This window comes from Uloborus diversus, chromosome 4 (genome assembly GCF_026930045.1).
Source record: "Uloborus diversus isolate 005 chromosome 4, Udiv.v.3.1, whole genome shotgun sequence".
Classification (NCBI taxonomy): domain Eukaryota; kingdom Metazoa; phylum Arthropoda; class Arachnida; order Araneae; family Uloboridae; genus Uloborus; species Uloborus diversus.
Genome location: NC_072734.1, coordinates 179465888 through 179491196, shown reverse-complemented (window position 1 = coordinate 179491196; position 25309 = coordinate 179465888). Strand labels below are relative to the sequence as shown.

General features: G+C 33.1%; 1 protein-coding gene across 7 annotated transcripts in view; it reads right to left on the bottom strand.

Annotated features, from left to right (window-relative positions):
- Nucleotides 1-11744: 11744 nt before the first annotated feature.
- Nucleotides 11745-25309, bottom strand: part of LOC129221403 (dentin sialophosphoprotein-like) — a 65234-nt gene continuing 51669 nt past the window's right edge. For 3 of the 7 annotated variants that reach the window (XM_054855878.1, XM_054855881.1, XM_054855882.1), the window contains 3 exons: nt 17956-18138; nt 15742-15918; nt 11745-12928 (listed from right to left, as the gene is read on the bottom strand). In XM_054855878.1, coding sequence (XP_054711853.1) covers nt 12909-12928; nt 15742-15918; nt 17956-18138 — 380 coding nt within the window. In that variant the 3' untranslated portion in view covers nt 11745-12908. Of the gene's footprint in view, nt 12929-15741; nt 15919-17955; nt 18139-20515; nt 20575-22961; nt 23160-25309 lie in introns of those variants that run through there. The other 4 variants (XM_054855876.1, XM_054855877.1, XM_054855883.1 and 1 more) reach the window with 3 other exon arrangements.

Sequence of the window (25309 nt, the reverse complement as noted above, 5' to 3'; positions counted from 1 at the left end):
GCTGTTGAGCATTCTCTTTTTGAACAGAGTTTTAATAAGCATTTTGAAATTTTCATTTTCCAGCTATTCTATTTTTCGTTGAATCTTATACGAAAGATTTTGAAATATACTGTAGAAATTTTTCTGTGTTCATATCTAAACATTTACTAACATAGTAAATAATCTTTATACGACAGCTAAAATGAAAGGAATCCCTAAAACAAGAGACAGTTGTAATTGATTTCCAAAATGAAGAAATAGAAAACTATTGCAAGACAATATGGTTAACCTTGTATATAAAAGCCTATTCTCTGGAGTTCTTTTCCTTTTAGACATTCCGCCATCAAAATTAGTAATGATAAACTATTTTGTAAATCAGATGTGTTTAAATAATGTGCAAAACTTACCCACACTACAATAAATCACCAGGTGTATAGAAAATTCCAGATGCAGAGAACACACATTGCATAATGGAAATTTTGGAAAGCTTGCAAAAGGTCCTTAATGAACTGGTTAGTACTCACAAAAACATTCTTAAATATTAATTAACTGTACCCGCACGGCTTTGCCCGTAGTAGAAAATCAAAAAGTCATTTGGTTCGCCTGTATATTACAAATAATAGAGGGTGAGTTTTCTTTGTATTTGGTATCAAACTAGTATTTCCAGCCTATAGTTGAAACATTTGAAGAACACGGGAATCCTTTCGAAGTTGACGAGTTAGCTACAGTAAGCAGCAAAAGAATTATTCTTTAGGAAGAAAGATGTCTCCGATTTCAGATATGTCTCTGAGAGATTCTCTGATGTCAGCGCAAGCAATCGGAATAAGCCAATTCAATACATTTGTAGAAGATCGCTTGGTGTTAAGAAAATTATCCATACATGATGTTATTAAAAGAAACAATCTGTTCCTGATAAGCAGCAAAAAAAAAAAAAAAATCTGTTATGTCCAAAGACAAGCAAAATATTGTTGATTTGAGGATGGACAACACTCTTTTTGCTGAGCTATGTTGCCTGCGAAGCAAGGCAAATGGATGTGAAAGAATTTTTTCCCATGAAAACAGCTTGTGTCCGCCTTCTATATCCAACCTTGGCAAACTTAGGAAACCAAGTAATAAGTCCGACATAGTTTCTTGTACCGTCCAATCTACTGGACTGGATTTGAAGGCTATTCTGGAACCAAATGCTTCTTCTATGATCATTCATGGGACTGCACTGATTCACATGCTTGTTCCTCAGTCTACTCGAAATGTCCAACAATACTGCGATCAGATTGTGAAGCCGTACATTTTAATGAGACTAAAAAGCGTTGATAGGGTAGATTTAGTTTTTGACCAGTGTTTAAAAGGAAGTTTGAAAAGCGACACGAGACAATCGAGAGGATCTGGGCCAAGAATAAGTATTAAATCCAATGTTTTGATGCCAAAGTCTTGTGAATTTCTTGTAAACGATAAAAATAAAGAGGAGCTTTTCGAATTTTTGGCAGAAAATCTCATGAAGATCTACCAGATGGGAAGCAGGTTGTATGCACCTTCAAAGACACTGTAATTGCTTCAGTCAAAAACAATTTTAAAACCATATCTCCTGTGTTACACGAAGAAGCCGATGCTAGGCTATTCCTTCATGTGTGGCATGCAATAGAATACTTGGGTCATGCAAAGATCACCGTGAAAAGTGTTGACAGTGATGTTGTATGTTTTGTGCATGTATCGTGATTGCTTTGTATGTTTTTCAAGAGTGCCGAAACTGCAAGAGCTATGGGTGGAGTGTGGAAGTAGAAAATATCTGTGGTATATTCCCATCCACTTTTTGCATCATAAAATTCCACAAGGTGTTCCAGATCTTCTGCGTTTTTTCTATGACTTTACAAGAGCTGACACGGTGTCGAGTTTTGCCAACATTGGTAAAACTACTGCATGGAAAACATGGATGGCGTTTAGAGATGTTGGCAAAGCTTTTTTGTACTATACTAAAGTACCAGAGAGCATCAGTGAAGACGATAAGCATTTCCTACTTGTTCAGCACTTCGTTGTCCTTACATATCATTCATAAAGCTCAGTGGAAACCGTAAATGAGGCTAGGAAAATTTTCTTCACCCAGCAAAACAGACCAACTGAATGTATTCCACCATCTAGCTACGTTCTTCTGCACCACCTAAAGAGAGCAATATTGCAGTGTTCACTATGTACAAAATGTCTTCAGCGAAATTTTCAGCTCTTTGATCCATGTCAGTGGAGATGGAAAAATATCGGTGAAGAGTTTAAACCTCTTTGGTATGCACACCCCGAAATAGCAATGGAGAAATTGCATTATGTTAACTATATCATGTAAGTGCAAAAAGATGTGTGCATGCTGTCAATGCGTCAGATCAGGTCTGAATTGTACACTTCTTTGTAGTGAGTCAGTGCAATGCGTAAAACGTTCCTTAAAAAAACTTATTGCAGCTTTCGTTATAATAGGTACTTTTTCTTTGTATTAAAATGTGTAATTTTCGTCTATTTCTCTTTTATGTTTAAAATGTAAGCATTTTAAACAAAATTGTTTTATTATATGCTAGTATTAATTGTTAAGTCCTTGATCCATTTGGGGCGGTGACTTTGATTATTTCTGCATATGTTAACCCCTCTTTCATTCAATATATAGGTAAAATACTGACAAAAGGTATTAAAACATGAAGTACAAATTTAAGTTTATTGAAACTGGAAAGGTTCTTTTATAATGCAGGTAAAACAGTAAAATTTTTACTTCAATATCGGAGAATACAGAAAAGTCCTTGTTTTCCTATCAATTTTCATGTTGATATTGTAATAATTATTGAACTATTTGTCTTAGAAAATAAAACTGAAGACTGTTGAAGAGGTTTTTTAAACGGCTATCAGGTAATGTATTTGAATTTTACAATATTATGACCTATTATGTAGTTCTGAGCAGTTAAACCAACGTACTAACCGATACCTGGTGGCCATTTTGATGACGTCACCATAGGGGGGATCTTGACCTCCAATCAATTGCCTCTTGGAGTTTTTTTACTCTCTTATATGAACATAAGCTCTGTACAAAATTTCATACTGGTATCCGGAAGTGAAATGTTTTTGCTCTAATTTCACCGACTATTGGTGACTAATAAATTGACTGACCAGCCTAGCTGGGCCAAGAGCCTGTTGCTGGTCGTCACATTTGTAATGCAGAGAATTAAAGTGTGTCCTAAAAGTTTATAGACAATTATTTTATTGAAACCACCTGCTAACTATGTGAGTAAGCAAGGCGAAATAAGCTATGCAAATAACAAATGATGACATAATAATGATAAAATGCTCAAACAACTTTCATCGATCATAGATATAATTTAAAATAATATAAACGAAAAAATGCTGTCCCAAAAGTATAAAGACAATCGATGAAAAACCTGGTTGTCAAAATTTGCATTCTACAAGGTCATTTTCTTGTGACGCACAAGTTTTTTGACACAAAAACGAACCTGCGTTTCTGTTCTGTATGATTGCCAAGATGTCCTGCAATGTGCAGTTGTCTAAAAAGGAAATTTTGCAAATGTATCGTTTGAATGGGTGGTGGATGGAAAGTGGTTGACATTGAAAGTAAAATTGAACGCAGTAGGGCTGGTATTTACCAAATTTTGTCAAAAAAATAATAGTTTTGATGCAAACCTTTTGTTCTGGAAGACCGAAGAAAATAACTAAACGTCAAGATAGAGAGATGGGAAGTTTTTAACCCAGAGCCTGTCAACACGGTCAGTTTGTAAAGAAGTAAGCTTTATAGTGTCAAAATCAACAGTACGTTGACAACTGCAGGCAAGTGCATTTCTTGTATATCGAAAAATTCTTCCTTGCCGAAGTTTACAAAACTGCATAAAGATACTCGTGTTCAGTGGGCCTGAAATCACATGAATGGGAGAAATGAATGGTTAAGTTCTTTTTAGTGATGAAAAGAAATTCAATTTAGATGGTCCTGAAGATTGCGCATATAACTGGCACGATATTTGCAAGGAACTTCAAACTTTTTTCAGCAGACAATGAGGGGAAGATTAAGGTTCACTCATGGTTTGAGGTGCATTCCTTTTCAATGGAAAAACCGACATATCATTTTTGAAAGGTCCTCAATGTTCCGAAGATTATAGGAAAACGCTTGTAGAAGTTACTTCCATTTGTAAAATTGCTTGGTGAGAACCAATGGAAATCCCAACAAAGACAACTGCTCCATTCACATGTCTAACTCTACAATGATGTGATTTACACACAAAACCAAGTAACTCTTATGGATTAGCCAGCCTTTAGTCCTGGCCTAAACCCAATAGAGAATTTCTGGGGAATATTAGCTCAAGATGTATATGCTAATGGGAGGCAGTTTGCAACAGTTCAAGATCTTAGGCTTTTCAAATTACAAATACAAATATGACGACCAGTAACAGGCTCTGGGCCCAGCTAGGCTGTTCCTAGTCAATTTACAATCCCCAGTGAAGATCAATGACCCTCTTAAAACTATCTACTCCCTTGCTCATTACCACCCCTTCCGGTAAGCTGTTCCAAGGTTCCACTACCCTGCTAAAATAATAATTTTTCCTAATATCCATGTTAGCCTGAGATTTAAATAGCTTAAAACAGTGACCCCTTGTCCTGTTTTCAGTGCTAAACTTTAGCTCCGTAACATCTTCATTTTAATAAATTTAAACACCTGAATCAAGTCCCTTCGGTCTCTTCTTTGCTCAAGACTGTACATTTTCAGCATTCTAAGCCTGGAATCGTAGTCTAAATGAGAAAGTCCATTTATTAGCCTTGTAGCCGGCATAAGGAGACCAAAACTGAACACCATACTCCAAATGAGGTCTTACCAAACTTCAATATAGGGGCAGAAGAACTTCTTTAGATTTGTTTGAAATAGAGCTATTGATAAACCCAAGCATTTTATTGGAGCAGTTGGTTTTCATTAAAGCCAGAAGTTCTTCAGTCTCTTGTTTGAAGTATGCCTGATCGAGTTTTTGAAGTTATTAGAAAAAATGGCTTAAAATTTTGAACATTAAAGGAAAATAATGATTTGTCTATAAACTTCCTGGGCAGTAAAATATTAGTTTAAATTTTTATCACAAAGTCTGTGATTGTGTAATTTTTTTTATTAAGTATTAATATTGTACTGACATTTTTTATAATTGTTTTGAATTCGTTACTTCTCTTTTTAACTTGTAAAACATGAAAACCTTGTTGTCTCTAAACTTTTGGGACACACTTTATAGACATGTAAGTCGGACTTCAGTGGTTTGTAAAACTTTTGAAACTTTAATCAAAATCAAGATTATATGAATTTCTTGGAGACTAATAGTCTGTTGACTAGTTTGCAATATTGTTTCAAGAAAGGTAAACCGTGTGCTACTAATTTATTGCATTTCTATGACACCATAGCATTAGATAACAAAAAGTGTGTAGATGTTGCTCATATTGATTTTCAAAACGCTTTCAATAAAGTACTCTGCTAAGCAAACTAGCTGATATAAGAAGCAGAGGGAAAATTTTAATTTGGGTTTGGAATTGGCTGACTGGAAGGAAACAAATAGTCGTTTCGAGGGGAAATCATTCTAAATGAAGTGAAATGTTTACGTGGGGTTCTTCAAGGATCAGTTTTTGGACCTCTTTTTATTACTTTTATAAATGATAGAAAATATTTTTGGAAACTTGAGCTGTTTTGCTGATGATGTCAACGTTATGGAGTTAAAAAAATTGAAGAATAAGAAAAACAGTCAAAAATTATTTAGATCCTATTGCTAAGTGGGCAGACAGTAGGGTCTGGCAGTTAGGTGGGGTTCTTAGTTAATATTTTTCCTGTGACCCCAGTTAAGCTCTCGGCAGCTCTTTTTAAGTAAAATGAAATTTGTGGAATGTAGCTTTATGCAAATGAAGTTTCGACCCAGATTTATGTTTTGATGATTTAATTTTGTATAAGTTCATTACAAGGCAATCTTCAAAACATTTTTAATTAAAAACACACGTATATATTTATTGCAATTCTCGTACCAATATTTTACTCATTTTCAATAAAAACAGCTCTTTTCCATTTTTACTTTACTTTTTCTTTCCTTCTTTTAACAGTATTTTTGCTTGAATTTTAACTTTCACGTGAACATCATCTTTGGCAGCAAGATTTTCTTTTATATCTATAGAGTTTCCATGGAGGAGAGAATAGGGTGCACCCAACGCCATCGAAATTTTTACGTTTTTTTTTTCTTTTCTTTTTAGCAATTTCGTTCATGAGGGAAGGTGGGGAAGGGGGCGTATTATTTAAAAGGGTTCATTTTGTCAAAGAAAACTGGCTACCAGGTTGTCGAACATCACAACATACGCTACGATGCGCAGTGGCGCCATGCTCACGACAATGTCCTCACCTACGTGTGAATCTGCTGTCTCGTAACCCAGTATTTAACACAACGCTCAATGTTCCAGGCACCCAATCTTTCCATTTCGCTTTGCCACTTCACCTAAATACAACAATGTTTTATGGTCATTTAACAGTGGGAAATATGTATATTTTTTAATTTAAAAAAATTGCATCTGAATCAAATACATGGAGGCGCAAAACTTTAAATGGCAATTTCTCATTTTGAACTCGACTGCAGATACGACTTTTGTGCTTAGCAGCACAGCACAATACCTTATGCACATTAAATGTTAGGTTGTTTGAATACCATTGTCCCTCGTTGTCAAACATTAGAAGTTCTTTCCAGCTTGAAGTTATGCGCGAATGTATCCATCTCATGCAGTTTTACCAAGCTTTTATTGCAGCTTTAGATATTAGCTTTCACAATGTCTAACAGTCGTTTTTTTAACGTTTAACAGTCGGGGAACTTCCTCAAAAGTGAGTTCTGTAAACTCTTCTTGTTCTTTCCATATTTCTTCCAAGTCTTGGTCTTGCAGATGCATTGAAAGAGGTGGTTTTGTTAGAGAACAGTTTTGCCATTCAATATGATCAGCTGCTTCGAAATTAAGAGGAAGCTTAAAGAATCATACAACACCCGAGCTCTTCTACTTGTTATTTCTAACATTGAGAAGATGTATATGCTAATTACCAAATATAAGAGTCAAATGACATTGCTAACTATAGCAGCTCGGGATCGATGAGTGAAACATGCATTGTTTGAGAAAACTCAAACCAAATGTTGTAAAAAATGTCAATTCAGTTAAATACTACCTCTTTAAAACTGTACAGTTAAAAAAAAGGAACTATAATTATTAGTTTATGCAGAATTTCAAATAAACATAAAGTAAATAAGCCATTTTGATTATGTTGGTTAGCTTTTGCTTTTGGAGTGATTGATTTAAATGTTTCCTGTCTCAATTATAATTGCCAAACACATAATTTGCATTCAAGATATCAATATTCAACAGATGCCAGTGGCTCGATTCCTAGGACTGGATGCTGTTTTTGTCTAAAGAGGATTATGTAAAGACGAGAGGGGTCGGGTGTAAATAAAGTCGATTCCTAACATAAATGCGCAATTTTGTAGCTGCTACCACTGGCCGCCATTGAACGCACGAATCTTGAACTTAACGGGCAAAAGTGAATCCCTCTGGATGCAACGCTGTTTGCACATTATCAAGCTTCGGTAAAAGAATTGGTATGTGAGCATGTGCTCAGCTGCAAGCATGCGCTTTTCGGATGCTTGCCCATCTATCTAGAAGGCCTCGGTTGCCCAAAGAACCGGTTTTTCATTGTGTATATAGTTAACACTTACATATATTATTCCAGGGGACGAGGAGCCTCCACTCCGGTTGAGCACCGGTGCGCGGAGGCCTCAAAAAGTATAAGACATCAGCTATGAACGTAAAAACGAAAAGCAATCGTGATTGCTCAAAAAACTAAACATGTTCGAAACTTTTTTGGTATTTTCTTGAAGAGCAATTTAGAGTTTAAAATAAAATGACAATAATTTAGTGTTAGTGGTTTTTCTGAGGTTTTTTTTTTTTAAATTTCTGGCCTATTAAATAAATAAATAAATTCGCTCAAAGAGAACCAGAGGTGGTGATTGGGACTGAAAAACAAGGGGGAGGGGGGGGGGCAAAAAACGGCAACTAAAAACCATAAGATTTTTAGCGGCAGCAAAAAAATGAAAGAAAAAAAAAAGAGAAAAAAAGCGCTTTCTCAAGCTGGTTTTGAGAGCATATGAGTGATAATTGTTGCAAGTCTAACAGCTGTAATCACGTTTTCTGAAGATTTTGATGAATTATGTACGTAATAACTTTTTCCAATAATGGAGAAATAACATTAAATTGGTGTAAAAGGTAGTCATGTGATGCACACATCAGCTTGTTTTTTATAATTTCTAGTTTTGGTTCCTAAATTGGAAAATAAAGTAAATACATGAACCATAAATAGTGTGGGGAGGGGGGAGAGAGGCCCGAATTGCAGCCACGGACAGAACTGTTCCCTCAAGTCAATAGAGGGGTTGGGACGGCAGACAGACACTTCCAAACCTTATAACCCCACAATTGATATTTTAACTTTTAATATTTAAGCACTTCATTCAATTACAGTCGGACCTCCATATATCGAAGTAGCAAATTGCCGGAAAGAAATTCGATAGATAGAAATTTCGATATATAGAAACGATCTCATTTTATCCTAAAAATCTTCTAAAACATTAAAATTAAAGCTGATTTTCGTGTATGAAACCTAATTTCTAATTTATACTAGCATCGGATTAAATGAAAGTTAATAATTAAAAAAATAACGGAAATTACATTTTTGCGCCTTCATACATCTTCATTCTTCGGCAATTCAATTTGATCTGCAACAAAGGGGATTTTGGTTTTGACAAATCGAGAGAAAAGTAAAAAATTAATCTACTTAACTTGAATGATTTTTACTGCAGCTAAAACGATTAGGAACGATAATCAACAGACGAAAGGGATGACTTGAAACTGATTTTACAATGTTACTGGTTACAATTAAGATATTTGAAATAAACTTGAGGGAATTTAAGAATTCTAGAACGAAACAACGACCTATCTACACAGCCCTCAACCCCAGATTCCTTATGATTTTCGTAGCAACCTTTAGTGAACATAATTTTCTCCCCTAACCTTTATTTTTCATGAGACAAACAGTCTAAAGAGGAAAAAAAATCTACGAATGTCTCGGAAAAAAAATTCGATATATAGAAATTTTTTCGATATATAGAAACAATTTTTCTATGTAATAAACATAGAAATTTGCTGGGATTTCGATACATAGAAAATTTCGGTCTGTGGAAGTTCGATATATGAAGGTTCGACTGTAATATCCTTTTTCCGTTTAAAAAAAATTAATGTTTTTTTTTTTTGAGCAATCACGATTGCTTATTGTTCTCACTTGACAGTCCTTGATGTTCCGGTTCCTTTTTCATCTTGGACTAGGCCTGCAGCACCACCGTCCACCGGCGGCGGCGCGGCTGGTCCTGAGCACTGTCTCCCGGAACCCACTTTTGCTGGGCGGTGGCGTCCATGTCCTACACACGCATGCGCATACACAGTCGCCTACGCGCGCACACCTTTACACACATACACACGCCTACGTGCACACACGTAAGCCTACACACACACGCACACAACTATATACACGTAAGCACCCAGGAGGAGGGACATGCTTGGGCGGGGGAGCCATTTCTAGAAACAATAACTCTAACCAGTAGAGTCTTGTCGCAACTCGTGATTGCGAAAAACATAATTTGAATTCAAAGTTTCGGAATTCAAATTACAGTTATTTTTTTTTTAATCACTTTTTGCCGAAAATAGGCTAAACGTCTACTCAATAGCAACCAAATACAAATGTGCAACAGATCAATATTTTACTTTTGGACAACTGGAATTTGGGATTATGAGGCACTGATTAAGAACTAATTTGGCATATCTTGCATCGAATGATAATCTTTTCAAAGACTTTCAATGCGTACTGTTAATGCTTTTTTAACTCGTAAATGTTTTTTTTTTTTTTTTTTTAAATGAGCGCACGTGGAAGAAATCAATACTGTTAGTTTTCTTTCTTTTAATTTTTTTTTTTTTTTTTTTTTTTTTTTTTTGGTATTATTAAAGATCCCGGCAGCAGAATTTTCCGTCAGCAGTCTACGACACAGAATTAAAATAAGAAAAAAAGTCTTTAAAGCAAACCAACATTAGATTAGCCATAATACTTAAAATCATTACCAAGGAATGCCTAAAAAACAATTTAAAATTTATTGGTAGAACGTAAGTTAAAAAGCTTCAAAATTGAAAACTGCGGCGCAGGTAGGGGAGGGTTGCCCAAAGCGGGTAGGTTTTCGAAGAACGCTCGAAATTTGTAGTTTTTGGGTTTTGATCGTAACAATTTCGGTTATATTTCCTAGCAGGGTTCTTGACTTCAAAATAAAAAATGATTTTTGTGTTATTTCAAACCCAATATTTATTTATTATCAAGCTTTACAAATATTTGAAAAACCCGCTTTGCCCTACAAGGGAGCCCAAAGCGGGTAAGCTTAACTAATTCTGATTGGGTGCATTTGCCAATCAAATATGAAGTTATAAATGATTAAATTAGTTGACTACCTACTTGCCTTTATAAAAAAATATATAAAAAAGTTTTACTTATCCAATTTAAGGTCAGCACATTTGTTTATGAAACATAAAGAAATTACTGATTAAATTAATTGACTAATTTATTGCGATCCTAAAAAATATCTTTTTAAAGTTAGATTTATCCTATTGAAATAGGAAATCTAAGTCAGCACACGAGTCAAAAAACTATAAATAAATATATGATTAAATCCTATATCCGCTTTGCCCGAAGGCACGTTTTTTATTTCAATAATTATAACCTTAAATTTAAAAAAGAAACAAACGAAATGACTATCGTATGTTGTAAGTGGATGGTGTCAGAATAACGTAGTATCATTGACAATCAAAAAAATAAGCAGGTCTTCGACTAATCAGAATAAGTTACAAAACTTAATTTTTTTTAGAAATGTATCATCTTTTTAATTTTAAGCCTGGTTGCGCCATGCTATTTCACTGCTGCTTCGCTGGGACTGATAAAAACTTGGGGGTGTTCACGTAAACGCGACATACGTATGCATCGCCGCTTGCACACCATGGGGAGGGGGGCATACGAAGGCCTACCCGCTTTGGGTCATCTTCCCCTATAGTTTGACTATGGCGGATGAACTCGGAGCGGAAATGGACTCCCTCATTTTGTTATAAATGCGTTCAGCCAGATCTCGCGAATATTAAAAACTATACTGCAATCTTACCGATTAACTACCGATAAGGTAGTAAGTAGTAAAAACTTTACTGTTAGTAGAGTAGGAAATACTAAGTAAAAACGTTTAAAAACTTTACTGCTTGCTCGATCTTGCTGATCCTACCGATTACCAAATGAAGTGTTCTGTTTCCTCTTCCCGTTTATCGCCATCTCTCCGTGGTCAAGCTATAGCTAGCTAGTGCTCTAAACTCTTCACCACTGAAGCTCCTGCACAGATTTAAGCGTCTTTTTTAATTTCACTTTTTCTCTCTTCGGCACTGTAGATTTCTGCTTCGACTGATTAGAGCAGAAAAAAAATCTTTTCAGTTTAGAAATTGTCTGCACTAGACCGTCTAGGAATCAGGCGTCGTGGAGTCGCGTCGCGTCGCACGGCGCGGTTTCTGCTATCGGTCTAAAGATATTGGTTAAATGAAAAAATAAAATGTTCTGCTACGAGCATACAGTCAGCTTACACGTGAAACACATTAAGCGAAAATTTACACATTTTTTCAAGGATAAATTTAAATTTGTCTAATACAGGTGCATTAAGAGGTCAATTAATAAAATCAAAACTTTCGTAAGATTTGTCAAAATGTATTAATCGCGCATTCCTTTACTAAACAAGATCCTTGGCCAATTGAAAAGTCAATCTTTCTTCAAGAGTTTGAGACCTCACTTTCTGTTTGCACAAAATTGGCGATAGTGTTTCTGAATTCTTTCGTAGTTGCTGTCCAGAACAATTTGTTGTGCTTTCCATCGTCAATGTGTTAACAAAATAATAAGAATAATTTTTGTCAAATATATAAATATATATTTTCAAAACTGGCAAAGCTATTGCTTAAAATAATGGGAGTAAAACAGTAGTTACCTTATTAATACAAACCAGCAGGCTAGTAGTGGAAGAAGAGGGCGCAGTTGCTCCTCTTAATTTTTTGAAATGTGTATTCAAAAAAGATATTTGTTCGTGCAAATGTATTTTCTTTTCTTAATGCAATATATATTGAACTGTAACCTTTGGTCGTTTCGATTGAAGAGTTTTCAAATGACATACCCATACCTGTAAACTAGCACAAAATATAGTTACAGCTCCAATGTCGATTGCAAAATACAATAGAAGACGTTTCATCCAGTTCACATTAAATTTATTTTTTCAAGCAATTTTCCCCGCGTAATTAATTTTCTTTATGGTAAGAAAATGATGTTACGTCACTCTTACTCTTTTAGTTATTATAATTGTAACCACCCGTAATTCAGTTTGTATGAGTACGTTCGCAAAATAAATGAAACGTTTTTTGTTTATTTCAAACAAAGTAGCAGTTAGGAAGTTCTGATTTGAACGAATTTTTTTTGCACCTGTGATTACCCACTTACTTTTTGCGCTCTGTGGGCATTCTAGTAACTACCTAGAAATTTCTTTATCAATTGCAAATTTATGGATTTTTTTTTCTAAAAATTTCATTTTATATAATCATTTATTTTTGTCTTAATGTGTTTCATTTGTAAAATGACATTGATAACTTTTATTGTACTTTTTATTCGCTTCTTATTTGTAACAATCTAGTACATGAACAGCTTTCACATTTTTATTTTCTTCTTTCCAGCATTACAACACTCATCGTATATTTCCGAGGCTTCTGTTTTTGACTTCTCAACACCTGTAGTCTTTTTTATATGCTACTCATCACTCATCACTTTCTGAACCTGAAAAATAATACGGGGACTGATTAGCATCCCACGTTACGCATGGTTTTCTTAACATTTACAATAAACAGGACCCGATCAAGCCATAGTAGGGTCCTGATCTTAGTGTTTATGCAGACCCTTCACTTCCAGATATACTCTATTTCCAAAAACTGCAAAAAATGTCAACGTAATACTCTTAGATAATTTGTTTTACAAACATACTGAATATTTTATTTGAACTGCAAATAATTGGGAATTAAATAAAAAGAAACAAAAGACATTTTAATAAATTTTTGTTTTTAGTAAAATTAATTTCAAGTCTCATAAATGCAAAATCTATTAAATGTAACGTTGAGAAGAAATGAGGATCCCTGATCCTGGGCCCAGCGTTTTTCAGGGCCTGACGGTAAACTTGAAGCCACAACTTATCTGCTTTCAACCAGGGCAGCGGAGTCGGGGGGGGGGGGATGATCGATCCGACTCCTTTACCCCAAAATCAGTTCGACTCCGATTCCGCAAGCACTGGTACAGTTGCGTATTTTAAAGGAAAGTTGCCGACTCGGACTCTTTGAATTTTAAACTTTTGACTCCCGATTCCTTTACCCCAAAATCTGTCCGACTCCGCAACATTACTTTCAACTACCCCAATTTTATTTCTGATTTAGGTTGTTGCATCTATTGGTATAATACATAAGAAAAACTCTTAAAGTATTTCACAGTTTCATACTTTTGAAACGTTGCTTTAAGGAAATATATTGACTTCTTGCAGCAGAAAAACATTTTACGTAAATCCGCTTATTTTCTGAAGAAATGCTGGAAACTTTAGTGAGAATGCAGTTTCGCATAATACAGTTTTATTACATTTGAGCTCTCTGAAAATGTTGACAGACTTAAACACTAAAAAGGGATGGAGGGGAGGGGGAGCACTATCTTTGTAGTTAAGCCACATCGTTGGAAACAGTTTTAGTAGGAGAATGTGGGGCAATGTAAAATGGTTAAGATGACTGATTTTTTTCAAAATGAATAAACCAGAAATTTGTTTTGAAAATTACAGTACATAAAGAAAGGACATTGTATTTTACAATAAAACTTGCGTGTAAACAGCACTTTTTATTTTTGGCAGTAAATTTGAGTTTTCAAAAAAAAAAGTTTAAAATTTTCACTTTTTTTTACGAGGCAAAGTAAAAAATAAAATATTTTTCCAATGAAATATTTTCTATTCGATTATAAAACATATTTTTGATCAAAAGAGTTAGTAAATAAAAGGTTGAATAAATAGTTGAAAAGATAATGAAACAAAAAACGAATAATTAAATGAATAAATCAATTAATCCATGAAGAAAAATAAATGATCGAGTAAAAGAAATGAATAAATATGTGAATTACTAAAAGAAGGAATGTAAATGAAGTAATTAATGAGTGAAAGCGTAAGTGATTTATATACATGATTAAGTGAGTAAATGAAATAACTATTTCACTATGCCCCATCCACTTTGTCCCGTATGTACTAGACTAATAGGGAAGTTGCAACCTATTAAATGTTCATATTTTGGCTATTGGATATTGTTAATTGACCCTCAAAACTAAAAAATGCACCATCGCCGAATTTTAAAACACCGTGATTGATTTTTAATGCATTTTTAAAAATCCACGAGCAAAAGTGCGCGCTTCTGAAACGTCACGAGCCTACGTCACAGGGCGCTAATGGGCAGCCTTCCGCCGAAGATCCCTTGTTTTCGCTAGGGACATTTTGAGCGCGCTGATATTTTTATTTTTTAGAAATTCAATAATTCTTTTGAACACACTATGGAGGCCGGATTCGTTAAAGCACAATCTAAATAATCTTCCTCAATTAACATCAATGATGGTATTCGAATATTTCCGAGAGGATGAGAGGTTTAATATTCCAGAAACGCGAAGAGTTAAATGCGAGGAGATAAGCCTTTTACGTTTCGTCTTCGATGTCGAATATGCACGTCCTTCAGCTTCTCGCCTATCGGAAGAGCGCGTGACGTCACTTCCTATGCCATTTGACGTCACAAGCGCTTGAACTTTAATAATTAATTTAAAAAAACTACTTAACGTATCGCAAAAATTTTTTTCACCTATGATGTTCATACATGTTACATCATATAAAAATAAAATTGAAAAATCGAAAACTTCCCTATTGTAAAATTTATTTAAAATACCAAGAAGCTTAATATTAACTAAATCAATACTGAATTGAATAGTACGAAGTCTCAATAAATATTTAAAATGTTAATAACAAGAACTTTATCATTTTATAGTGACAAAAATAGTTTCTGATTTATAACAAAATATTACAATATGATTATCAATTTTTTTTCAATTGCCTCTATTACCAAATGCTTTAATCATCGGCGGTGTTTTTTTCCTGACTGGAGTAGACTACATATGGTACTATATAATTAAAATAATACCAGATTGGTGAAGTTAAAAGCGGATTAAATATTTCACCATTTCACTTTGCCCCGCTATTTCACTTTGCCCCATGTTCTCCTACTTCTCTAATTTTATATGTTTTATAAATAAATGGTAGGACCACATTCAGACGTTCACAATTCCACAAAATATTGTTGATTAAAGAGACATGTTGAGTTACATGGTGGGCAGTCCATAATTAAAATAATACCAGATTAGTGAAGCTAAAAGCGGATTTAATATTTCACCATTTCACTTTGCCCCGCTATTTCACTTTGCCCCATGTTTCCCTACTTCTCTACATTTTATGATGACATGTTAGGACCGCATTCTGAAGTTCACAATTCCACAAATTTTTGTTGATTAAAGAGATACGTTGAGTTACTCACATGGTGGGCAGTCATCCGCTGGGATACACTCTGCGTTGTCGTCGCGTTTAAAGCCTTCTGGGCAGTCGCAACCTTCATTGCAACTGGTGAATGTGCAGTTAGTGCAGCCTCTAAATATACTGCAAGTGTTGCATGGATCTAAGCATATTACTGCCTGCTCCTTCTTTTCGCATGTAGCTAAGAAAATAGACAGAATTAGTGGTAACAATTATCAGCTTCACTATGGTGGTTCAAAAATACGTGTAAAAAAAAAAAGTTTCTCTTAGATAACGGGACACCTCTCAAGGTTTTTAGACTTGTGGATGGTAATATACTTTAAGAGTTTTTACTTTTTTATTTCAACTGAAAGAGGGTGCTCAATACCCTCCCCCAAACTTCATAAGTATGGAGAGAGGGGAGGGGTTAAAAAATGTATGAACTGAAAAATAATGCTACATATTATAATACTTACAAGTAATATGCATATACATTGCAATAAAACAATTATTTACAAAAAAAAAAAAAAAAAAAACAGCTGGGAAAATAAAATGTTACTAAATTTGTGTGATATTTTCCATGTTACGTCGTTCAGCACCCTCTTAAAATTTGAGTAAGAAACTAAAACTTTTACAGCATAATACTATTAGTAAGTCTAAAAAAATAGGGGATGTCCTGGACTCTAGCTGAAAAAAAGATTTTTTGAACTACCCAAAGCCTCACTTAAAAATTGATTTTATATTTTATTTTTAAGCATTGACGCGTCAAATAAGTTTGAGAAATTATTTATTGTCAGCATTGATTTAGTCACTGAAAGTCACTCTTTCTGCCCATTGTGACACTAGGAAAAGAACGGACAGAGACTATATTCAGACTCGTTTCGCATTGATCAATTACGGAAGATGAGTTCTAGTCTTGAGCAAAGAATAGTAAGAGCTACTTAATCATCCAGCTACTTAAGTTTATTGAAATAAGTTTGAAACATCAATTATTTTCCGTATTAGTAAGTGTATTAATCACTGAAAGAGACCAGGTCCACTTTGTGTATAAGGAAAATAATGAACAGAGACCATCTTCAGACTTGTTTTGCATTGACAAATCGCAAAAGATTCCCGGAACATGAAATATAGTCTTGAGCAATGAATATCAAGAGTGGACATGATCCACTTATTTTAGTTTACTAAAACAGATGACGTTTAAGGGCTACATTTCTGCACATATGGCAAAACCAGAGGGCATTATTGTAAGCTTTCTAAATCCCAAGCTAAACAGGAAAAATTGTTACTATAAGAGGGTTGTTGGAATTTGGAATAGTTTACCAGAAGCAGAGAGAGAGAGCTGTTACTTGGCAATGGTGTGAATAGTTTTGAGAGGGTTCTTGATCTTCATTGAGGATTGATAAGCTGACTAGGACCAGCCTAACTGGGCTCATAGCCTGTTGCTGGTTGTCTCTTTGTATTTGTATCTGTATTGGGTTGTGCGAAAGCTCAATAGGTAAATCTAAGCTGGGGCGTTAATAATAATAATTTGTAAAAAAATGTTCGCATTAATCAAATTTAGTAATCGTATAGTGGACTGGAATAAATTGTAACAGATAGTATTATTTATATAAAAATATTTTGAATTTATTTGAAACAAGTTTTTTTCTTATGTTTTAGGTTTGTTTTAACCTCTCTATTTCTTGAAATGTTTTTTACACCCTTTTCATCATACGAATGTAAAAAAGAATGTAATAAAACGGAAACAGGGGGGGGGGGGAGAGAATTTGCCAAAAAACTATTCAATGCTACACATTATAACTGTGTAAAATTTATGTATATTAGCCAAACTTTTAATATTGAGATATTAAAAAAAATCATCACCTATTGATTACTAAAAGATATCTAAATGAAAAATACGAAACACCAAACAAATTGGATAAGCAGATAAATGGGACATCCTTTCTTTTAACTGTGCACTATTTTGGTTTACACATTTTAAAACAAAGCCATTTATTATAAGGTTCAAAAATGCTTTTAAAAATGTAAATTTTAAGAAGACTTTAGATTTGAATAGAATAAAATAAACCTATTTTGGAAAGAAATTATGATTTTTGAATACAATAAAATTAGATATTAATGGGAATGATATTTCTGAACAGTGCTCCTGTGCATTTCGGCCCCAACACACCCCTGATCTTATGGAAATCCTGTATACCACACTTAGCATACAGGGCTTTAATCTCATGAAGCTACTTACGCGTCGGGCAGTCTTCTGGTTCCAAACATTCATCTGATTCTTCGTCTTTAACTAGGCCTTCTTTGCAGAAGCAGCCAGACACACAGTCTTTATCTTTCTTTGTCATCAATCTGGCAACGTTGTAGCAAGTGTTTCTTACTTTGGGCATGCATACCCAATACTCTTCATCATCGTTACAGGTAGCTAAAAGGGTAAAAGTAGAAGTTAAAGTCATGTGGAATCACGTATTTACACGAATCATAGGAAATTCCACTCTTACAGAAGAAAGTTAGGACTAATACTGGTTTAGTAAATGCTGGTGGAATTTGTAATTAGTGATATATTTTATGACTACCTTATTAAAACAATGTCAAAATTTACTTAGCATTAATTTTAAAATGTCTGCTACACACGTTTTTCAACCTTTTTTGACCCACGGACCGACAAGAGAGTTTGGAAAAAGTCGCAGAAGCGGTGATGATTTTTTTTTCTTTTTTTTTTCTTTTTTTTTTTCTTGTTTCTGTTTATTAAAAAAAAAAAAAAACTTTGCGTTTGCAGACTGTTGAAAACATACCAATTTTTTTACAGATCGGTGAGATTTTCTTCCCCTTTTTTCTTAATTTTTTCCTTTTTCGTTCCTTTTTTTTTTTGGAAAAAGAAAAGGAAAAAAAAAACTTTTGACTCGGGGACCGTCGAAACTTGCGAAAAATTTTTGTGAACGGCCGAGGATACATTACTTTAAAAATATATATATAATAATAATAATATGAATAAATAAATGTGCACAAAAAATTTTATATGATGTTAAAGAACTGTTACAAAAAATATTTAAATGTTAAAAATATGTTTAGTTAAAATCATAATTACTATTTTATTTCTTTACTTTGGTAGAGGATTTTCCAGAGTTCTTTCAAAGATCTATTAGCAATTCGTATGGAAATTTTTTATCTAAACTATGTAATTCTTAAATAAATGGTGAAAAATAAAAGCTTTTCGCCTAGACGCTGTACCTTTTAGTTAATACCTTAGGATTCCAAAGTTTTTGCGTGCCACAATTGTAGCGACATAGATGAGATTTTCACAAGTGTTAACTACATGTTCTTAAAATTGCTCATAAGCAAGTACTCACAGATAGTACACTCTATACAATAACAACAAGTACTCATAGGATAGAAATTTATAATCGTGGGGAATAGCATAACGAGCACACATAACACTGTCATGCACAATTTTTTGAAAAATGTATGCTGGTGGTAAATGTAAGCCATTATCAAATAAAAAATAAGCAAAATATCGCTCTTGTTAAAATTAATTTACATAACGTGGTAGTACTGGTATTACCAGTCCCAAAATACCAATGTAATTATGATCAAACGCAATTATTCTCAAAACGTGGTGCGCTCATCTTTGATATTACGCAGAACTATCGAGATACGGAAATAAATACAACACTACGAAAATGAGTTGAAAAATACTACTGCAGTAGGACCTCGTTTATCCGGCCCTCATTTATCCGGATTAAATTTGTAGCCTTTTTTTAAATGTTTTCATAGTATAAATTTAACAAGAACGTAACTATAAGTACGCTGAACTTTCGTTTTTTATTTTGATTAAATGTATAGCTCCTGCATTGATTGTATAATAAATTATGGCAATTTAGAAAGCATCACTGCAGCTGAACAATACTGCCGTGTGATGGTAAAGGGCAGTAACTGCAAAATTTTCATTTTTTTGCATTTTTGTCATCTATTATATTACTTTATCTTTTCTGTACAGTGCTGTATGCAGGTAAAGGGCAGTAACTGTAAATTTTTTTAAAAGTTCTCCAAAAATCAAATACATTTTAAATTTAAGAATTAAGTCAATCTTTCATATCTGGCAAAAAATTAATTCGATTCTGGACTTCATTGTAATTTTCAGAGTTCGCTATGGCAAAAGCATTATTTTTTCTACTTTTATCAAAACTCTAAAAATGTAAACGGTGTTAAAAGAGATTTACTCCTTCCCTCCAAACTCTGACTGTATAAGCAAAAATCCTCTTAAAAGTGGTTTTTTACTTTTTTGCACATTTTTTACTGTTTTTAGAAAAAAACCCCTAAAAACCCGCTGTTTATCTCAGCAGTCTTCTGCATTTTTCAGATGATTTATTTCTTAGAAGATAACAAGGTCTTTCAAGCTTTTACAAGTACAAACTTTTAGAATTTAAATATATCTAATTTTGCTATTTGAGTACTCCTCGTACATTTTCTGACACAACATCATTTCGTATGTAGATTTATATTTCTGTAGACAGAATCCGACGCCATAAGTTGCGCTCAAAGAAATATGCTAGCGATTTGATCTATTATTGAAAAGGTATTGCAACGGCATTGAAGCAAATTGACTAATTCCTATTCATGCAGCATTCATTACAAAAAAATTACGATTTAGAAGCTCAAACATTAGAAATCTAAACAGAGGCTCAAACACATGCCTCAACTTAATGCTATGAAATTCAAAATAATCGCTGTTTAAAGAACTCTAAGAATAATCAAACGTTTTTATATAATAAAATGTTACTTTTCTTTTGGTAAAGTGTTCAGAAATATTTGTGTGTTGAGTCTCAACAGAAACACCCAAAGGCCAGTGCTAGAGAAAGTGCTATGAAAGATAGAAAGCATAAATTACAGAATCTGTAATAAATCTTTATATGCTAGCTTGTTCATACACAAAAATTAAAATTAAGTATGAACAAACGTATAATAAGTTAGCATTAAAAAGACTACCATGAGAAAAATTCATTTGCAACATTCTAAGTACAAAGAACATAAGAAATACAGTAGAAATGACATAAAGAAAATCAGTAAAAGTGTGTTTACTTGTGTAATCAAGTTGAGGATGGTTGCTCTAATAAGTGAGTTTTGAAAATAAATTTATAATTATTATTTTCATATGATTGCACATTTATTGAGAGACTAGCTTTAAAATTAAAATTCATCACATGAAACCTTATAATAATCATGTGTTTTAACGAAAGCAATGAACAATTTGTTTGCTATTTGAAGTTGGAAGTCAATGTTATAAGCACTGAAAAGATAAAAATATACTTATTTCTTGAGTTATAATAATGTTTAAAAATGACATTGAGATAGCTAGAAATGATTCCAAAAGAAAAATATTGAACATAAGGCAGATAAATCATACAAACATAATATTTTGCAAAGATTATCATGTAATGTAGGTCAATTTGTTTTTACACGTATAATACAACAGTAAAAACGTATAATGCAATGTAACACATATGTTACAAATATAAGCATTAAATATATTACAAATATATTTAATGCTTAGACCATACTTAACTAAGTGATGTTTCAGATTTCAAGAACGCCAAGTTCAATAAAACCAGATTTTACTTACATTAAAATGCAAAAGTTTTAAAATAGGTTTGTTTATTTTTATCTAAATCCCAATTAATAGAGGATCCAAATTTATTGAGAGAAACAGTGGAAGAGGTAAATAATCTACTCAAAAGTGAGACACAAGACGTGAGGCATATTGCTCTCCACGCGCAGAATAATAGTTTGATAAAAAAACGATCTTTATAGACAATGTGGCTATGGTATTTTAAGTGACAATTGCATCACTGAACTTGGCAACTTAATGAAGAAATAACCCACTGAGTTTCAAACGACAACTCAAATATTCAGAAAAGGATTATTTAAAACGTTGATCACTAAAGATGCAATATCCATTGTGGTTACCAATCTTATAGCAATGAAGAAATTGGCAGTAAAATATATAGTTAGTTCGTGATGGATTTCAAGATATTTATCATTGAGATGATATGCATAATCTACCTCATTTTTTTCACGATTTGTTGCGATGAATTTCGAGCTATCTGATGTTTTTCTACACAATATACTCGTGGCCTCAATAACTCCGAATCTATTGCATTAGCAATTTATAAAAACAAAGCATGTGATCAATTACGAAGATAAAAATGCACTTAGCTGGCACAAAAAGTCAAGTTTGGTTTCAGAGTTCTAAAGGTAAAGGACTGAATTATGCAAGATATCCATCAAAATGTGGTTGCAAAAGCAATTCAATTCGAAACAGTCAGCACTATTAGAAAACAGTTCAAAATAAAACTTAAACTAATATCTTCACATGTCAATAGAGCAGACATTTTTTGATGCTATACTTTATAATAAAGGTTTGTAGAAGAAAAAAAAAGGCACTTAATTGAACAATTTTCCATAATCTAGCCACTTAACTAACCGGCAACAGTATACGAGTATGCTATCTATCTTAAAAGGGGGAAAAAAAGGCAGCGACAATATCATGAGAGAGAGAGAGAGATAAAGAGAGAGAGAGAGATTGCGAAGGAAAATGTGCGCAACAGAAAAGGAAAGCATTGAGGAAAAGCTAGCAAAAGGATCCTGTAGTAAAAAAAGTAAATAAATAAAAAAAAAAAATTACAACTTGTAATTTTTGAGATTCTTACTGGTAATATGACGGTGTTAAGTTTGATACGCTGATTATCTACAATATTTACTCATATTCAACGTGTACAATCATATCTTTGAAAACGGATTGGCAGGTTTGTATGAAATGTAAAACTTAAAAACCTTGATCAGTTATTATACTACTCCTACTTCAATTCACCACGATTGCACTATCTTTTTTAGCAACAAAAGAAAGGTTTCCAGCGTAGCAACTAAAATAATGCAAGCAGTGACCATTAGGAAGCTTGTTGAACGTATTTCACAGAATTAATCATCTATTAACTGTTGACTAATCCTTATTTTATGCGCGATTACTTTCGGGATTTAAAAAAAAGGTTGAATTAAATAACGAAATATTATATTTAAGGTTATAATATAACTTAAAGTGTTTAAGTACATAAAATCTGTTTTTGGCATTTTACATTTAATAATTGATTAGAACTGCGAAGTAAAATGTTTGCAGGTTCACTTGGAGATATTTTCAGAGTTAAGTTTTTCAAGTACATTTCAAATTCTGTCATAGAAACTTCACCAACTCACAGAAAATGTCATTTGGATCTTCAGTGCATTGCTCCTTTGGAATGCATTTTCCGTTTTCATCAACCACAAGTCCCTCGTTACAGAAGCAACCTGGCTCACAAAAGCAAGGGCAAGGGAAATCGCTGTTGAAGTTGAAGCAAGTGTGTCGACAGTGAGGAACGCATTTGTAGTAACTTTCGTTTTGCAGACACGTCACTCCTGAATTCAATTTAGTTTCATTAAAAATATTTTTAGGATAAAAGTTTCACTTTTGACCAAAAGCTGGGAGCCATTAAGCTCTTTTTAAATTCGCAAATTTGAATTAATTTTCATATAATAGTTATTTTGATCAAGGAATTGATTTCAAAGTGATTTCCAGAATTTTTTTCAGATACTAATATCATTGTTAAAGAGCATTCGATAAAAATTCCATAAAAGTTCATCTTCTGTTGTATGACTGAAAGAATAATTTTTGGGGTAAAATAAGCGAACGCATCTACTCTTATTGTGCTATTCTTACCATTGCAGAAATAGAAAAACTTCATTGAAATTCGTATTTGCTTGCTAAGACATTACAATACTTTTCAGCAAGAAAGTTTGACAAACTCTCTTTTTAGCTCTTTTCTCTATACGAGTGAAATTTTTTGATAAACTAGTAACTATTAAAGTCTCAACTGATAATTATATGCTGCTAATTAAATGTAAAATCTAGAAATACGGAAGACATTGTTCATTGTAATAGGATATTTGATATATGTTTTCAATGTTACTGCTAATTTTTTTAGGTTCGTCTTTGAAATGACTGAGACTAAATGAGAAAGCATTGCGAAAAATGTAGTTAAGCGATAACTACCAGAGGATACCTAACTTTACCATACTTTTGAGAGATATTTTAAATATTGATAAATGCCCACAAGTTCAGAAATGAGGAATACGTACTGACACATTTTATACACGATTGTAGTAAAGAACTTTTTTAGATAGCCTTTGTTTTTAAATTTCCAAAAAAATCAAGCAATTGTTCCTTTGTTTAAGATGTTTAGGAATAGAGTTAATTATTTGAAAAATCTTTTCAGAGGCATTTCATTTAATTTTTAATGAAGTTATTTTATTAATGGGGCTGTTTCTTTTCTTTTTTCCTTTTTCTGAAACATATTTATTTAATTTTACCACAGAGACGTTCTTAATTTTACATTAATAAAATCTATTTATCATTATATTTAATCAAACATGTATTTTGCAGTACATAAATACGACTGAATTTCTGGCATATGCATTAACAAAAGCATTTTATCTGCCGTTTTTTCACCCAAAGTAAAAGCTGAAAACAAATGCTGTTTAGTTTCGTTCCTAATGAAAATATAGTTATGATTTTTAAAGATCCTCAACTGTTGTTTTGACCTTCACTGTTGTTGCACGGAAAAGTGTGTTCATCAGTTATGGGGCGTTCAATTCGTAATCAAAGCATCATGTTGAAAACATAATATAAAGGAATTCTGTATGAAAGTAAATCTCTTACTTATTTACCATTTGAAGTACTTTAAAGTTAATTTATATATAAATCTAAAACTTATCAAAAGCATGAATATTAATACAGCATTCTCGCCTTTTACCCAAAACCATTTCGTAATTTTCATATATTACTTTAGACACCTTATCCCTTATTTTGTTACGGGCATGTATTTTTTTTCTCTCAAATTTTTACTCTCAGTAAAATTTTTTGATGTAATAAACTTCTAACACAAAGTAAGAAATTAAACTCAGTTATTTACGAACGAAAAAATAATAAAAAGAAAGAAAATGTATAACATGTGAGTGGACCATGTTCGGTTATTCCTTGATAGAAAAATTGAATTTTTGCTGTTTTCGTCAATACCAGTTACGACAGAGTAGAAATATTTTGAATATTTTTAGTTTTTGCCTTCAAACTGGAAAATAATTATGGTTATGTACGAATAATAATAGTAATAAAGCTATATAAAACCCTGAAAATTGTGAAAGTGCTTTTCAGGAAAACAAAAAGCAGTTGCCTTTTCTGGAAACATTGAAAAAACCATTTCCATACCAGAAACAAAACTCTCACAGTGGAATAAAATCAGAAAAAGTTCAAAATAAAATACAAAACTTAATAAAGTTTAAAAACCACTTATTATTTCATAAATGGTTAATTTTGTATTGTAGGACCTTAAATAAGTGGATCTTGAAACCAGTTAGCAACGCATCGTGGGAAAATAATGGTTAACCTTCCCATAATGTTCCTCCTTAGATGCTGTTCGCATAATATTAAGGGACACGTAATAAAAAAGCGTTGTTAAGTTACGAATGAAATCTTCTTTATTTAAAGCAAGTAGAGATCAACTCAAAATTAT